General features: G+C 35.3%; 1 protein-coding gene across 15 annotated transcripts in view; it reads right to left on the bottom strand.

Annotated features, from left to right (window-relative positions):
- The window catches only part of NAALADL2 (N-acetylated alpha-linked acidic dipeptidase like 2), a 1,372,789-nt gene that overhangs the window by 471,919 nt on the left and 882,580 nt on the right, over positions 1 to 18,290 (bottom strand). For all 15 annotated transcript variants that reach the window (XM_054481096.2, XM_054481101.2, XM_063662440.1 and 12 more), the window contains one exon: positions 5,511 to 5,661. In XM_054481096.2, coding sequence (XP_054337071.1) covers positions 5,511 to 5,661 — 151 coding nt within the window. The remainder of the gene's footprint in view (positions 1 to 5,510; positions 5,662 to 18,290) is intronic.

Below are 18,290 nucleotides of genomic sequence, written 5' to 3'. Positions count from 1 at the left end.
AGTCTAGCTCCGTAACCAAGGCTTGCATGAAGTACTGTGATCATGAGTCACTACAGTTCATCCTTCAAGGCTCAAGTGATCCTCCCACCTCAGCCTCCCAAGTAGCTGGGACCAAAGGCATCTGCAAAATGAAGCCAGTTACTGCTGTCTTGTTGAAGCAACCATACAAGGTAAAAAATAAGAAGTGCTACAAAATTTTTAAACTAATCATATCGTTGTTTCAATAGCTTCTATATTCATGAAGATAGAAACATTAGTAAATCTTTTTTTTTAGCAGTGGATTTTATCATCCTCAGAATTCATCATAGATTTTTGTGGAAACTTTAGTTCTTAAACAAAACAAACGGATTGTCTCTATTGATCGAGTACACATTTAATTTAAAGTAGAGTGCTCCCAATACAATAATAAGTACAAAACATTCTAAATGATAAATTTAGTATATGGTACACTGATTTTTTATGAACAATAACCACTCAAAAATGTTCTCTGTAGGCTATAATCCTAGACATTCAAACAATCAATTGCAAATTTCCCTCTGTGGGGCCAAGAGAACTTATGTCACCAAAATTATTTTTCAAAACAAAATTTAGACTTTTGAAAGGCGCAGTTTGAATTTAAACAATCAATCTTTTCAAGATGTTATGAATAAACTTTCAGAAAAATTTTGCGGCTTAACAATGAGCGGTTCTAAGAATCAAGTTGAATAATATTACATGTAAATCTGAAGCCTGCAGAGCACGTATAAGAACCACCAGACACTTACAATGAAATAGTAAGAATTCAGACACTATATTTTCTCCAACCAAGTGACAAGGCATTTGATACTGTGAATATCTAACACTTTGCTTTGACAACTAGGCACATATTTATATTTTCTGCCATTCTAGTCAGGGAATGGTTCAACATTGTCTCAGTTGATTTAGTGCCAACTCAAGTCAGTCTTTCGATATTTGTCCAGGTAACTGGACCAGGAATACCTGGTGATGACTTGCCACAAATTACAGTGATATTCTTTATTCTTTGAATAGTTTTGTTTGGCAGGAGTGATGTTGAACAGACAGTAGATAAACAACACAGAGATCCACTGAATTGTAACACTGGGAATATTAAATAAACTGTTTCATTTGATATATTTCCCTAGAATAGAGCCACTGAAAAGACTTTTCTCTCCAGAATTTAAAACAAATAAAAAGGAAAAAAAGGATTGTAGCAGAAAGACAGAGAGAGGGACATAGATACAAAACTTTAAATCAGGACGGATTTCTGAAAATGGTACATAAGGAAATTCAAGTCTAAGTCAAGACAAACAATTAACTGGTAGTAAATAGATTACCAGTTACCTGGAGGTGTTACTAAAATTAAAATCAACATTGTAGTCAACACAGAATTCAGAAGATAAATTATTAAAGAAAGTACATGGAAGAAAAGGATTTGTTATTCCTAATACTATTTTCAGTTCTTCAGATTTCAGACAATCTTACTGCTTAGAAATTTGGAAAGGGTTTTCTTTTCCATGTTTCAACATAGATCAAATGGAATACTACTCAAAGATACATAATTTTTACTTTCTTATTTTTATGCTTACCTCATATCTTTCTGATTTTCTGTTTGTTTTGGGTCTTACTCTATGTAGCTGATTTATGATTTTAGGCCAAATACAACTCCAACTACAACCTATCACTGGTATTACAACTATGACTAGATATGTAAATATCAGTTTGTATGCCCCATTTACCTGAGTCTTTGGCTAAAATGCAGGGTTCTTGTGCTTCAAGATTGAGAATTGATTTTTTGCTATATAAACACTAAAGTCTCTTAGAATTCCAGAAATATATGGTCCTGGGAAATCAGATTTGTTCGGATCATAGTTTAGTGTAGTTGAAATACTTATAGCAAGTTGGTGAAACCAGTCATGGGGGTCAGAATATGCCACCCCCAAATATGCCAATTTAGCATAAAGATTACTTTGAGCTGAAGATAACTGAGAAACAGAAGATGTTCCCCGTGCCCTACAAAACACTCTCTGCCTCCCCCACAATTTACAAAAAGTCAGGGTTAGACTTTTAATGGAGACTCTTATTAACCCAGAGGGGCAGAGGAAAGGGAACTACATAACAAACCTTACTCAAACAAAACTTTTATCTTTCATTAACTTCCCCCCATATATTTATCTTCCCATAGTTTGCTACCCCTGAAAGGCTAAATCTCTTTTCTTTTGTCTTGTTACTTCTCTACACGTTTATTGTTCTTTCTTAAGATATTATGTAAGAGCTAAGTTCTAACAACCCTGAGTTACCCATCACTGAATTTCTCCTATATGTATGTGTGCTGGATTTTAATTTATGTAAATTTTACCTTGAAAAATACTGGTGGTGTGGGAACGTACAGATGAAAAACAAAAAATAGTAGAAATGCAGACAGTTGAGGCAGGGCATGGTGGCTCACGCCTGTAATCCTAGCACTGTGGGAGTCCGAGGCGGGCGGATCACGAGGTCAAGAGATCCAGACTATCATGGCTAACATGGTGAAACCCCGTCTCTACTAAAAATACAAAAAATTAGCCGGGCGCGGTGGCGGGTGCCTGCAGTCCCAGCTACTCCTGAGGCTGAGGCAGGAGGATGGCGTGAACCCGGGAGGTGGAGCTTGGGCGACAGAGCGAGACCCCGCCTCAGAAAAAAAAAAAAGAAATGTAGACAGTTGATAAAACTGGGTGAGGCGTATGGAATGTTCATTATTTGACTCTGTTTACTCTGTTTATATTAAAGACCAAACAAAGTTAAAGACTACCTCCTTGTATTTTGGGTTGTTCTAAATTACTTCTTTACAGCTTATCACCCTTAAATTGGTGAATAAAACAAAGTTCTTAAATTGAAAAAAGGTAGTTTTAGATTAGTCCCTCTAATAATCATTTCCTATGATTTGGATGTGTACCCCACAGCTCATGTGTTGGAAACTTGATCCCCAAAGTAACCATGTTGAAAGGTGCGACCTTTAAGAGGCGATTGGATCATGAAGTATTCTCACACATGGATTAATGCTGTTATCCTGAGAGCAGACGCGTTATTTCAGGGGCATGTTATAAAAGTGAGTTCGGCCCTTTCTTGCTCTCATGGATGCTCTGTTACCATTCTGCCTTCCACCACTGGAGGAAATGATTAAAGCCCTTGCCAGATGTGAGCCCCTTGACCTTCGACTGACCAGCCTCCTGAACTGTAAGAAACAAATCTCTGCTCTTTATAAATTACTCAGTTTCAAGTACTCCATTATAGCAACACAAAATGGACTAAGAAAATTGAAACCAGAAGTGTGGTTCTTGCTATAACAAATTCCTAGAAATGTGGAAGCAGCTTTGGAAGTGGACAGTGGGTAAAGGCTGGAAGAACTTAAAGAAACAGGCTAGAAAAAGCCTAAATTGTTATGAGCAAATCTAGGATTATGAACAGCAACTCTGGTGAGGTCTTTAAAAAAAGACAAGAGCTGTAGGGAAGTCTGTATCTTCTTAGAGATTACTTAAATTGTCATGATCAGAATGTTAACAGAAATACGCACAGTAAAGGCCATTCTGATAAGGTCTCAGGCAGAAATGAGGAACAATGTACTGGAAACTGAAGTAAAGGACATCGTTGTTACAAAGTGGCAATGAATTTGACTGAATTGTGTCCATGTCCTAGGGCTTTATGGAAGGTAGAATTTAAAAACAATAAAGAAAGTTAACTGGCAGAAGAATATATCTAAGCAGCAAAGTGTTCAAGGTGCTACATGGCTTCTTTTGACTGTTTACAGTCAAATGAAAGAAGTGAAAAATGTTTTAAAATGGAATTTTTAATTAAAAGAGAAGTAGAACAGAAAAATTTGGAAAATTGCAACCTTGTCACGTAAAAAATGAAAAAGTATTTTTAGGAGAAGAAAGAAAGGGTGCCGCTATTTGATAAGAACATTAGCATGGATAAAAAGAAGCCAGGCGCTATTCGTCAAGGTGATGACAGAATAAAGCCATTTCAGAGATTCTATATATGCTAAACTTGCAACTATTTTAGGAAGTTTAGATTATTTTAGAATAAAAAGTAGAAAAAAGGCATGTTGAAACTCCTTACAACTCTGGCCAATGCTTGCTAGCTATGACTGAATTCTGTATTTATGAAATGACCTGGGGCAAGAAAATGTTGAGTAATGGTGCCAACCAACTTACCAACTTACCAACTTAGGTTAGAGCAGTCGTACAAAGTCTGTTTTTGGTAGCACTGCAGCCCATTGACTTGCCACAGTGAGTTAACTGCCAAACGCAGCTTCCTGAAGCTAAGCAATTACAATGCAGGACAGTGAGTGTATTTGCAAATGAGAGAGCTGACTGGTGTTTTAGGTGATGTCTAGAAATTGTAGATAGATGCCTACTAATTCTAAATTAAAATTGTAACGATAAGACATGGGACTGTACAAAGCACAGATCTGTGAGATCCCAGAGAAAATTTACATGGATTATTAAAGGAATACTTTTGTACCATATAGAAGAAAAAGCAATAATCAGTAGATGCAACAAAATTCCTAAGTTATAATTCATATGTGATGCAATTTGCTTCCTTCTTGGAGAAAGTTGCTAATTAATTGGTAAAGTTAACATAGAATCGGTAACTGGATTTGAGTAAGATAACTAGTAAATTCTTTTGTGATTTTTTGGGGAAAAAAACAAAAAATACTGGCAGAACACATAAATAATTACATAATTTTTTGGGTTAGTTTAATTACTGACTGAACTGTCACGGTTAATGGGTCAGTATCACCCTGGAAGAAGATTCAAAGAGCTTTTTCCTCAGCCAAGTTGAATGAACAGAATATCCGTCAATGACACATTGGACAGAAATTCAATGATGCGGTGAGCATCTGCCAAAATCACAGTTGTTTTCTCTCTCGCACATGATCCCTACTATCATGAACACAGCTATCTGGAAAAAGAAAGATATTTGCTGCAAAGTAGCCATCTCTATACTTACAGTGATTGGCCAAAACAATGAGGTCCCTTCTCTTAAGACAGCCAGAAAATCTCATTAAATCCATTCTTCTTTAGCATCTTTTCTTACTACTTTACTCACCTAACTTGATCATGTGTACCTCTAAACCCTGGACTTAAACTTATTACAGCTGCCCCAAAGCAGCAGACATTTCATGCTCCTGGGTATTTGTACATGCTATTGGCTTACCTGGAGTACCTGTCACACCTGGTGTTAATTTGTCTTATCAGTCAATCAACAATAACACATAAAATACATTTCTGTCTGTTCATCATACTGTAATTTGTTGAGATAAAAATACATTATAGTCTAAATCCAATTTATACCAACAAATTGGTAGTCTATAATTTCGAGAAGATAAAAAATAAATTGCTTTTTAAAACAACAAGATGGGATAATAAGAATTATTTGACGTCACTATTCCTGATAGATAGCATTTACTTATAAATTGCAATCTTGTAATGCTTACTCACAAGTATAATAATGATGACCAACAAACTTACCGACACTTGGGTAACCAGGCGTAGAAGGGTCTCCTCCTGGATTCAGTGACACCATGAAGGTATCATGGCTAGGATTCACAGTCTTTGGCAAATCACAAGGATCAATATACAGAAGAACACCTCCAAATCCAGCCTTTTCCAATGAGGAAAGCTGAAAGAGGGAAGCAAGCGATTAAAAAATATTATCACGCACATTAAAAGTTCATATAGTGCCATTTTGCCAATGTGGCTATGATAAGATGACTCTTTTTCCACTTTGTTTTTTGTTTTTTGTTTTTTTTTTGAGATGGAGTCTCACTCTGTCGCCCAGGCTGGAGTGCAGTAGCGTGATCTCAGCTCACTGCAACCTCCACCTCCCGGATTCATGCCATTCTCCTGCCTCAGCCTCCCAAGTAGCTGGGACCACAGGTGACTGCCACCACGCCCGGCTAATTTTTTGTATTTTTAGTAGAGACGGGGTTTCACCGTGTCAGCCAGGATGGTCTCGATCGCCTGACCTTGTGATCCGCCTGCCTCGGCCTCCCAAACTGCTGGGATTACAGGCATGAGCCACCACACCCGGCCTTTTCTTTTAAAATAAGCAGATATTTTAGATTTCTATCAAGCCCAGAAGCTTTTTCTACTGGCTTTTTTTTTCCTCTTTTCTTTTTTCTCCTGTTTTTCTCTATCTCTACCAGCATTGCTATAATGTCTATATTTTATTTCAATTGTCTATTCATGGAATTCCTCACTCTTTGATTTTTAACTAAGTGGATTTTAACTTTCTACTTTTTTTGGATTAATAGAGGATTTACCATACATAAGGTTCTTATTTTAAAAGGAGAGTTGTTGTGACCATTATGTCTTTCCCTAATGCAGAAATCACCTGCAGTATTGTAACATATTCTTTCCAGGGCTGAGCCTGTCACACCAGTCATTAAAATGTTGAAATACTGTCACACTGTTTAGAAAATAGCCACTGTCCTGAACCTCCTGACAGCCCCCAGTATACTAGTCATCTTGGTCTCTGCCTGGAGGTACCAGCCAGACCTCTCAGATACAGCAACTGAGGAATTTATACGTAACCTTATGGGGGGGTCTCCTTCTGAAAGATCAGCCCTTGTTCTGCCCCCGTCGTTAAATGTTTTGAAAATAGACCCTGTCATTTGAGACATATTTAACGTAAAGATTCCTCTCTGTTCCTTGGTAAGCACACAAGAGATAAGTATGATGGAACAGAAGAACCTGACAATATACTAAGTTTCTTTTTATTTTAACTCTTTAAATTGATTGTTTTTTGTAAAGAGCTTATTCATTTTAGTCATCTTAGTATGACTTACCTGATATGAAAAACAATAATCATGATTTGCTAATTCTATTAGTTTTTCAAGAGAGAGGAAAAGTAATTAGAGAACATAAAGATAATAAAGGAGAAGATGACTAAAGGTCATATTCAATATAGGCAGTCACTGCTCGTTGTGTGACTTTAGTTAACACCCATACTTCACTCCCCAATTACTGCTTATGTTGTGTATTGACTTTTGCAGTGGAGTAAGCAAGGCAGCACCACTCGCTGAGGACAGGGATTGTGCTTATCTTCTCTATCATTGTACACCTCGCACTTCGCAGGCTTTCAAGAGTATTGCTAAATGAGAGAATGAATGAGACAGATGCAGGCTAGGCACAACAGCTATTTTTATTTTTATTTTTTGAAACACAGTCTCGCTCTGTCGCCCAGGCTGGATTGCAGTGGTGCAATCTCGACTCACCACAACCTCCACCTCCCAGGTTCAAGCCATTCTCCTGCCTCAGTCTCCCAAGTAGCTGGGATTACAGGTGCGCACCACCATGCACGGCTAATTTTTGTATTTTCAGTAGATACGTGCTTTCACCTTGTTGGCCAAGCTGGTCTCAAATTCCTGACCCCAAATGCTACTGTCGCCTTGGCCTCCCAAAGGGCTGGGATTATAGGCGTGAGCCATAGCGCCCTGCCCAGCAATTCTTAAAGAAAGGAAAACCCTGAGAAAATATTTGGGAGGCCCTCCTATTAGGAAAAATAAAACATAATTGCATATTTAGCATGATTTTAAAACAATGTGCCAAAAACAGAAACAGATACAGAATTTAGTATGCCACAATAATGGCATTTTTTTCTAGTCCTTTAAAAATGCTCTTCCAATTTTTGGTGTAATGAACAGCATGTATTGTTTTTATGATTAAATAAACTAACATTGAGAACCTAAGTAAAACATAAATGACTAATTTCTCTTCTATAACAACCATGCATATCAGACTTTTGTCATTATTTTCCCTTCAGTGATTTAGTAGAAAGGAGGGAAGAATTTAAGGAGAAATGGGGAATGAGAAAAGGAAAAAGAGCAAAGAATGTGTGAATGAGAGAGCCACATTTAAGACTCATGCTTCAAATCCTCACCCCGACCCATGTGGGGGAGGGAGAGTCTAATGTTTACATGCAGAAATAGCTATTCTTAAAAAGAATAATAAATTGAATGATTTTGAATGTTTGCTTACTATAGAAGAATATATAAAAAATATAATAGACTATAACTCTGCAATTAAAAGGGAAACATGGATGAATCTCAAAAGCATCATGCTAAATGAAAGAAGCCAGACTAAAAAAGCTGCTTCCTGTATAATTCCGTGTACATGACATTCTTGAAAAGTTGAAACCCTAGGAACAGAAATCAGATCAGTGATTGCTAGAGAGCAGTTGGGGAGAGTAGTTTAATTACAAAGGTGAGGAGGGGATTTTGAGGGAGATGGAAATATTCTGTATCTTGATTGTAGTGGTTGTGACATTCATCATACATCATACACACATCACCTTAAAATGGTTAATTTTACTGTATGCAAAACATGCCTCAATAGACAACAAAAAAAATCTGTTTGTAAATAAATGAATGTACATACTGCAAAATGTTAAGAGTGGCGTTCTGTAGGTGGGAGTATTGTTCATTTTTATATCTTCTTTCAGTATTCTGTATTACTTTTTAAATAAATAAAAACTAACAAAAGTTTTTTGAGGGAAAAAAATAAAAAACTTCACTGGACAGCAAGTTTCTAAATATTAAAAAATTACCTTTTATTACTAAAGTAATTCATGATCATTACAGAGAAAAAGGTGTAGGCAAAGGAAAAAAAAAAGTTCCATCATTTAAGAAATAGTTAATACTAACTTGATGGGGTGTCTAGACCCTTTTACTAGGGTTTATGAACATACGTATGTACACTTAAAGTAAAACTACATCATAAATGCTACTCTGCAATCTCTTTTCATTTGCTTATCAGTACAAAATGAACATTTGTCTATGTTGATAAATACAATTTATATAATTTAAATTGCCATATACTGTTAAATGTACATATATATAATATAAATACTACTATATAGAGAGGCATAAATGTTATTTAACCAATCCCTAACTGTTAGTCATATAACAGTTGTTAATTTTTAATTTGTTAATTAAAATAATTTTAAACTCTATAATTTTTCAATATTATATGCAATAAACATGCTTGTAGCAAAATCTCTGTAACAATATCTATTTTCATGAAATATATTTCCACAGGTGGAATTTCCAGGTCAAATCATTCTTTTTTTATGATTTTTGATAAGCTATTTTCCCTTTAGAGGAGCTAAGTTATAGTCTTACTAGCTATATATGTTTTTGCTTCCCTTCACTCTCACCAACAATTAACATTATTTCTTTTTAAGCAATATTTACCAACGTACCCAAAAATAATTTGTCAAAAACATGTATTTTAATTACAAGTCAAATTAAACCTATTTCTGCATGATTTGGGCTATTTACATATTTTTTTGAGAATTACTTGCTTGTGAAAAACTATTTTTAAGATTTCTGGGCCACTTATCCATTTACAACAACATATTGGGTGTCACTTTTTTGAAAGTAAAACATTGGAATTGGGATATGGAGAGAAGTAGGACAAGGTCTGTGAACATCTAAGGAAGTTCAGTTTACCAGCGGGATGGCCAAATATTTCTATCTTGAGTGCTAACTCCAATGAACTGGGAAAGAATAGCTTTCTAGGGAGGGATCGTGAGGTCAGGTTCAGGGTCATTGCAAAAGTGGTTCTGTGAGTGATGTCTTCCACAAGCAGAGGAAAGGGATATGGGAATCCACATTTTTTTTTTTTTTAATGTGCTAACCCTGCTTTGGTGGGATAGTCAAAATATCCTCAAGAACTCCTTCTGTAAAGGTAAGTACAATAACTATTTGACTGTTTAATGTTCATGAAACCTAGTGTTTTAGGGCTAGGTCAAAAGTAACATGCTAGAATTGCCAGTTGTGTCTCTTCTGAGTATATCTGTTAACATGTTGTGACCCCTTTTATAATCAATATAGAACATGAATTTTTCTATAGCTAATGGCCTATAATTAAGCAATAGGGTGTAATCATATACTATTTTTGGCTAGAGTTGATTACTCTCCCACAGCCCTGAAGGGATAGAGCCCAATATGTGATTTAACTCCCTCTTCCACTGTATGCCTGCAATGGTTTGACCTGAGGTGAACACCTATTCAATGCTGTCAAATTTGATTCCTGGTGCCATCTGTCACTGGCCATCATAGTGCTCTTAATTTAGAAATAAAGACACTTAATTTCAGAAATTATCTATTTTTGGATTTCCAGTGAAGTTGGCAAAAAAAGACACTGCCTATAATACCAAACCAAATGAGAAGTGTTCCTCTGTATTGTTAACGACATTTTGAACATGCTGAGGTTGGGGTTGTCTAAAATGTTTAGAAAAAATATGCTACTCTGGAAGGATTATATTTTTTAAAATGCATTCAAAGACAAGCCTACATAAAAGGGGTGAAGCCTGCTGTCTCTGGGCTATCTGCTTCAGCTGGTGGCAGATTGTCCCTTGGCAAAAGTATTTAGTCCTGCTCAGTACCTCTTAGGGTTTGAGATAGTTTAAGATATAGAACGATGACTACATGGGGGTCTAATTCCTGAAAAATGGAGTCAAGTCTTAGGCCAAGATTTCCTGACATTGAACTTCAACTATCCCGGATTTATCTCTCTCAAATATCTATATGTGATAGGCTGGGGGGCCCTTGGCATGCTCAACCATGTAACCACCTTGCTCAGGGTATAGAAACTATGAGCCTTTTAATGGAAACTGTTGACAAAAAAGGAGCAGACAGTCAGAAAATGTAGATAAGGGTGGGCAAAAGAGGGAATACTGTGCGCAGATCCAGGTCCCACTGTACTCCTTTTACTTGAACTGGGTAAGATTTTCCTCCCTTTCTTTGACAAGGCTTCTGTTACTTGAAAATATATCAATCATAACCAAGAGAGGTAAAAAATCATTAGTATGGGAAACAATTCAGAAGTTTGGTACCAACCTTGACACTAAGTAGCTATGTGACAACTTATATAATTTTTCTATGCCTTGGTTTCATCATCCACAGAATGCAAAGATTGAATTATATTGCTCCCAAAGATCCTTTCTGCTCTAAATGAAAAACCATGTAGTCTAACTCAATGATTTTGTTGAATGTTTATAAAGACACATTCATTGCATTTTAAAATATAGGGCCATATATGAAATTTGCTTTTAAACTATTGGTGAGGAATATATTCTCCCCCCAAAACATCAAAATTTCTATTGTTAAAAAAGCCTTAAAATAGTGTTATGATGTGGTTTATGAGAATATATAGTATGAACATTTTAATTTTGCATTAAACTTCTTTTAGCCACAATATAAAGAAAACTGAAATATTTAGAATCTACCCATTAAAATTCTTCTGAGTAAATAAACTATTCCTTTCTTCCTTTTCAGCTCTAATTTTATACTAGAAAATGCTAATTTTATTTTCAAAACTATTTCACTGTATTTATAGCCTAAAATATGCTGCTGCATGTATATGACAATTGCATAATCATGCAGGGTTAAATGAACACTGTTAACACAGCTTTTAACATTCTGTTTATATTGGGAATATTTCTACCCTAAAAGTTCTTCCAAAAGTATTTTATTCCCAGGAGAGAAGTTAAATATTACATAAATTTATTAACATGTTTATTCAAAATGTCCATTACTGATATTACTAATCCTTCCATAGTTAATGATTCTCCCTCAAAAATATATAAATATTTCACATTACATTTTTCAATGAATATAGGGATCATTAAATGAACCTCCTTTACATATGTCTCCCACCCTCTATTATTTAGCTCAAAGAATCACGAAGTGCTTAACTCAATGTAATCCTTGTCCAAGTTTTCATGGGTACTAACATCCCAACATGAACAAGGTAGGTGCCTGATACAGGATGCTAGACTAGCAACTGAGAAATAGTCCTTAGTCATGCTGTGATACTTTTCAGTTTCTATACCCAAGGTCAGTCCACTCCCATCAAGCTACATTATAGCTCCATCACCAACGATAACAAAGAATGCATCATTGGAAATATTTGTATGCCCACAGTGCACCAAGTGAAATTGTATTTTGTCTTTCTTCCCAGAAATTAAAAAGGATTTGGTAGGTAACTTCAGTGGCACTAGATTGTGGCTGGCTTGAAGCAGGAACCTTATAGCTTCATCTTTTCTACCCAATGCCTCATAGAGTGCCTAGCAGAAAATAACATTTCTATTGTTGTTGAGTTGATGAATAAATTATGATATGTATCCAGTAATGAATGAATGAAAAACATAATGTATATGGTACAAGTGTATTACATGAATGCTATTTTGCTTGACCATTAACACCTACTGGCAAGAAAACTTATACAACACATTTTGTTGTGGCATCTGATCTAACTATATATATATATATAGTTAGAACTACAGTTAGAAAGTTATCTAACTGTAGTTAGAACTATATATATATAGTTAGAACTATAGTTAGAACTATATATATATGTTATACTAGAAATTGCTAATTTTACTTTTCAAAACTATTTTACAGTATGTATAGCCTATATATATATATAGTTAGAATGTGAAGGTAAGTATTAAGCCAGCTTGTTCTTGAAATTTGAGACACAATACATTTAATTAAATGTGTTATGTTCTCTCTTTATCCTTCTGTAAAAATACATAATTAAAAATAGGTTTATTTTATTTTGACTTTTGTTTTGTTATCTAAGAGTAGAGATGAAGAGAGTGGTGGAGACTAGCCCAATGAAGTTTGAATGTGTAATTTTATCTTGCTGACATATTTTTATAAATAAAATATTTTTGGCCAACTGCAAGGTGGCTGATTCCATATTTCTTGCAGGGCACTGTACTAACACATTCTTTTGATGTATAGTATATAAACCTATACGTCCTATCAATTGCCAAATAATCAGCTCTGAAATAAACAGTACTAGAAATATATGGGCAGGACACAGCTGTAACATTTTATTATTCAAGGAAAATTAATGCCAGAGAAGGTAAGAGACAAAGGACTGTTTTCACTTTTCTTTTTTTTTTTTTTGCTTTTGAGATGGAGTCTCGCTCTGTTGCCCAGGCTGGAGTGCAGTGGCACAATCTTGGCTCACTGCAGCCTCCACCTCCTGGGTTCAAGCAATTCTCCTGCCTCAGCCTCCTGAGTAGCTGGGACTACAGGTGCGCACCACCACTCCCAGCTAGTTTTTTATTTTTAGTAGAGACATGGTTTTACCATGTTGGCCAAGATGGCCTTGATCTCCTGACCTCGTGATCCACCTGCCTAGGCCTCCCAAAGTGCTGGGATTACAGGTGTGAGCCACCGTGCCCGGACCGCTTTTCTGATTCCTGCTATCCAACTTCTCTTCTTATTAACTTCTACTGTTACTTTTAACCAAAACATATTTTCTCGCCCGGAAGGAGGATGCTGTTATTGTCATTTGGGCAGAGTCTACTTATTCACAGTGTCTAGCAAGGGAATAGTAGTTGAATTCCACAGGTAGGATTTCATCCATTCACAGATGCTCGTAAATTGCCTACTCACCCTTTTGAGCCAGTAAAATGTAATCCTGATCTTTTTACTTTTGCTGGTCAGAATATATAGCATCCTGAACTACCACCTGGATATCAAGAACCAAAGGGAAAAGCTTGTATTTTTTCCATCATTTAGCTCCTTCAAAACATTGGTCCAGCACGAGGAATGTTCACATGGCCTCTATAGCTAGAAAAGCTTTCTGAATCTTCGTGTAGATAAGAAGAGTGAATATGTAACAAAAATAAGACCTTAGTTTTATGGAATATTTAAGTCTCACTGTTATGGACTGAATTGTGTTCCCTCAAAATGCATATGTTGAAGTCCTAACCTCTAGTATACTTCGGAATGTGACTATATTTGGAAATAGGATCTTTAAAGAAGTAATTAAGGTTAAATGAGGTCGAATGGGTGGGCCCTAATGCAATATGACTCAGGTACTCAGGAGCAAAAAAGAGATACCCGAAATGCTTGGGCACAGAATAAAAATGCCATATGAGGACACACTGAGCCTAGGAGAAAGGCCTTAGGAGAAACCAAACCTATTAGCCTTTGATCTTGGACTTCTAGACTCCAAACTGTGAGAAAATAATTTTTCATAGTTTAAGCCGCCCAGTCTGTGGTATTTTGCTGTAGCAGCCCTAGCAAACTAATAAATCCACATAAGGCAAATATCCGCCAAACTATACAAAGGTTTAGGAACATTATTGTGATTATGATGTAGATCTTTGAGTCAACTTTAGGTCGAATTACCAAGTACTTAACTGTATATCTCCTATGTGCCAGGCACTATCTCTTATTTGTTGATTTTTACTCAGATCATTTGATATAAGTTATTATAATTCTCTTTATCCAGTCACTGAAATTGTGCTCCATGAAGGTTAAGGGAATGGCTCAGGGTCAGAGCTAATAAGTGGTAATGGCAGGAATCAAACTTGAGTTTTCTGAATTCAAGTCTTGTAATCTTTTCACTAAAGTATGCCTTTCCTCTCAATTATACGTCCATCCTTTACAAATAGACTGGCTAAAGGGTGAATTTATAAAACACATCAAATGCTTCTTACTGTGATCTGCTTTCTAAGAAGACACTGAAATGAATACTATGAGAGTTATATGCCTGTTTATTTAGATTGTTAAAAAAAAAAAAAAAAGACCTGGATTTTTGCAAAGCCCTGTCATGGTGATTAATGTATATAGAAACAATAGATTGGGACATTTTAGATTAAAATTTCATATGTATAGTAACATAAAAAATAAATTAAAAAAAACATGAACCTGACATCTTATAGTACGTTCTTATTTATTCAAATTAAATAGGTATAGCATATGTGAAAAATAAAAATACTGGACACGTAATATATAATCACTTCTTATGCAGGTATTTTTACTTTGGAAGCTCAAATATTATGGTATCCTTTCTTTTTCAGATTGTTTTTCTATTAATAGGTTTAATATCTGGCCCTTTACTTAGGTATTGTGTTGTAAGAATGCCACTAAAAATGCTTGTAAGATTCCAGTTTCTCTGTTATATTTCAGAAATATACTAATTTTTCTTTGTTAGTTTTAAAAAAAGACTACTATGATTAGGAAAATTCACTGTAATCAGACTGAGTATATCCAAGGCATAATCACATCATTCTTCTTCTAATTCAGTGAACACCTTTAATTGGGATTTCAAATTGCTTTACTTGATGTATCTAAAGTTATTTAAATAATTCTAGCAAGATTAATAAGAAGCAATGACCTCCTGCTTTTGTAAAGGAAAAAAATACTTAAAGTTATTTAGAAAGTTAGGGCTGCTGCAGAGTTCTGAATGTAATCTTCAGCTTTTATCATAATTCAGGAAGGAGGGAGGAAGGGAGGAAAGAAGGAAGGAAGGAGGGAGAGAGAGAGGAAGGAAGGAAGGAAGGAAGGAAGCAGGAAAGGAAGGAAAGAAAGGAGGGAGGGAGGAAGGGAGGAAAGAAGGGAGGAAACAATGGAGGGAAGGAGGGAGGAAGGAAGGGATAAAGGGAGGGAGGGAAGAAGGGAGGAAAGAGGGGGGGTAAGGAAGGAAGGAAGGGAGCACTTCCTGTTTCATAAGACATACTGATTCTACCTTAAACTAATTTTCCATTGTGGCTTCATAATAACACTGTGGAATTATTCTTATTTTACAAATAAAGCAACCATGATGTAAGGATCACAAGATCAAGACCACATAGTTAGTATATTTCAGACTGGAAATGAATAGACAGAAATGTGTCTTCATAAGGTATTTTCCTGTACTTTTCCCCCAGTAAGCCACATTGCTTCCAAATAATGGAAAATACTAATGTGACTGTATAGATTTCTTTTTTAAATTCATATAATGTTACTTGACAATTTTTGCAACGGTTGTGGCATGGAAGAAGCCCAGTCTTAAAAAAAAAAAAAATCCATGTTTTAGATTGAGTATATAGTTCCAGAGTGGGGACCAGAAAGTATTTTCCTCATTTCTTTTATTTTCAGAAAGAAGTATCCGAGGAACTGAAAACACAGTGGCACAGGGTCTTTCCCCTGTTAAGGTGGTTTATGAACTCAAAAGAATAAAGAGCATTCATCTTTAATAAGTTTTCTAACATGATTCCACTCCTCACAGCCAATATTGGGGGGGAAACATACAAACCTCATTAGTAAATATACTGTTAATATTATGAACTGTATGCACTTATTTTTTCATCTGTAGACATGCTGCTACTTTTGAACCAAACAAATTATATTCAAAAGGAACAGAAAATAATATTAGTACTATATGTTAGATATTAAGTCATAAAGACAGTAGGCTTCTGATTTACCAACTTACTATTTATTTTTATTGCTTATATATGTAATTGTATGAGACAGAGAGGAAGAGATGGGGGTGAGGAGATAAAAAATGACCTCATATAGTGACATGCATGAACCTCTGGGATTACAGATTTTTTTTTCATTGAATAAGCAAGATCAAATAAAAAGTATAGCGCTCTTCAACATTTAGTCTGTGAAAATTCACTATATTTAAATTTTTTATTAAGCTACCAATATTCTTAACAAAGAGTATATATAATAAAGCCATAATAAATGGGGAGAAACTCATAGATAATAACTAATAAGAATACAATATCTCTAAAGGTAATAAAATACCAGAAATTAGCTATTGGTTAGGTTTAGTGACATACATAATTTTCTGATACGTCAATGTGTATAAGAATCAACATTCAATACTTCTATTTCTACTGCCTTCAAAATTGTCTTTATAACTGAAATACTAAATGTAGCTTCCAATTTTCTTATATATAAAAGAAAAAAAATGGTGACTAAATGTATATCTGATGTTCAATGACTTTGTAATTTATAGCATTATGAATCGTCCTATGAAGATAAAAAAAAATAAAGTCAGCTTTTGGCATTATTTGTTTTAAATAAATGTTTATATATAATTCTCCTCCAAGGCTTGTGGGTAAAAAAAGAATGTATGAGGAAAAAAAGCAAATGAATATTATCATTAAAGGCATATGCCAAATCACTTTTGAAATTTTATCATAAAAACTTCAAATCTTATACTGCTTGCAAGTTCCATATGATATTATAAGCTACTAGTAGTACATTTGAATTTGTCTAATTGTTTTTCTGTTGTTTGGCCTGCCAGCAACATTAGCAGTTGAAAAAACACTGGACTGAGAATAAGGGTCTTGTCCTGAACCAGCCATTAAGAGAGATATGCTGGGCATAACACTGAAAAACTCTGAAGTTCATTCATAAAAACAGATGACATTTGCCTGGCCAAATACACAAAATGACTAGCAGATCCAAAGGAGGTAATATATCTGAAGGATTTTTGGAAACGTAAAATGCTACGTAATATGCAAGTTATTTTTTCTTCCTTATTTTATTATTAATCAACTTATTTATTTTAGTGGTTATGATAAAGAAGAGAAAGAGGGAAACCAGATTGAGAATTTAGGTTATGTGATTTCTTTGCATTTGTCTAGGGTGGGGAGTAGTGTCAAGGAAGCTGAAAAAAAACAGTTATCCTGAAAAAAAAAAGTTTCTTTAAGGTCTTCTAGTTCTTCTATAATTTTTTTTAAACCACATTTTTTTTCTACACTTTTATAATTTATTGCTTGTCTTTTAAAAATAGGATAATGGGCTGGGCGCAGTGGCTCACGCCTGTAATCCCAGCACTTTGGTAGGCCAAGGCAGGCGGGTCACCTGAGATCAGGAGTTTTGAGACCAGCCTGGCCAACATGGTGAAATCCTGTCTCTACTAAAAATACAAAAATTAGTTGGGCATGGTGGTGGGTGCCTGTAATCCCAGTTACTCAGGAGGCTGAGGGAGAGGAGAATCACTTGAACCCAGGAGACAGAGGTTACAGTGAGTTGAGATTGTGCCATTCCACACCAGCCTGGGCGACAAGAGTGAAACTCCATCTCAAAAAAACATAAATGATTTATTACATTTTCCTTACCAATCAGGGAAATAAATTTGTTACTTTATTATTCATTTTTCTTCATTAAAAAGAAGCAATCTACTTCACAGAGATGTAATTTCTCAACCCCTCTTGAAATTAACATATTTAATTGTATAATTATACAGGATGAGTACAGACACAAACAGCTAAGGGATATTTTCACTCCTGGGCATGCTCAAGGATTCATATACATGCCCATGAATTATTGCTAGCCGCTTTTATAAGGGAGCAAATCGGATGCATAGTTCATGTACCGAATTCAATTAAGAACAGAAAGAATTTCACTAATTAGAAAGATTTACAGTTGGCAAAGAAGGGTCAGAGGGCATGTCGCTTGCCTGTATAGTTTATAGATTACCAGTTGCCTTTGCAAT

The sequence above is a fragment of the Pongo pygmaeus genome, chromosome 2 (genome assembly GCF_028885625.2).
Source record: "Pongo pygmaeus isolate AG05252 chromosome 2, NHGRI_mPonPyg2-v2.0_pri, whole genome shotgun sequence".
In the NCBI taxonomy this organism is placed as follows: domain Eukaryota; kingdom Metazoa; phylum Chordata; class Mammalia; order Primates; family Hominidae; genus Pongo; species Pongo pygmaeus.
This window is presented reverse-complemented; position numbering and strand designations above follow the sequence as displayed.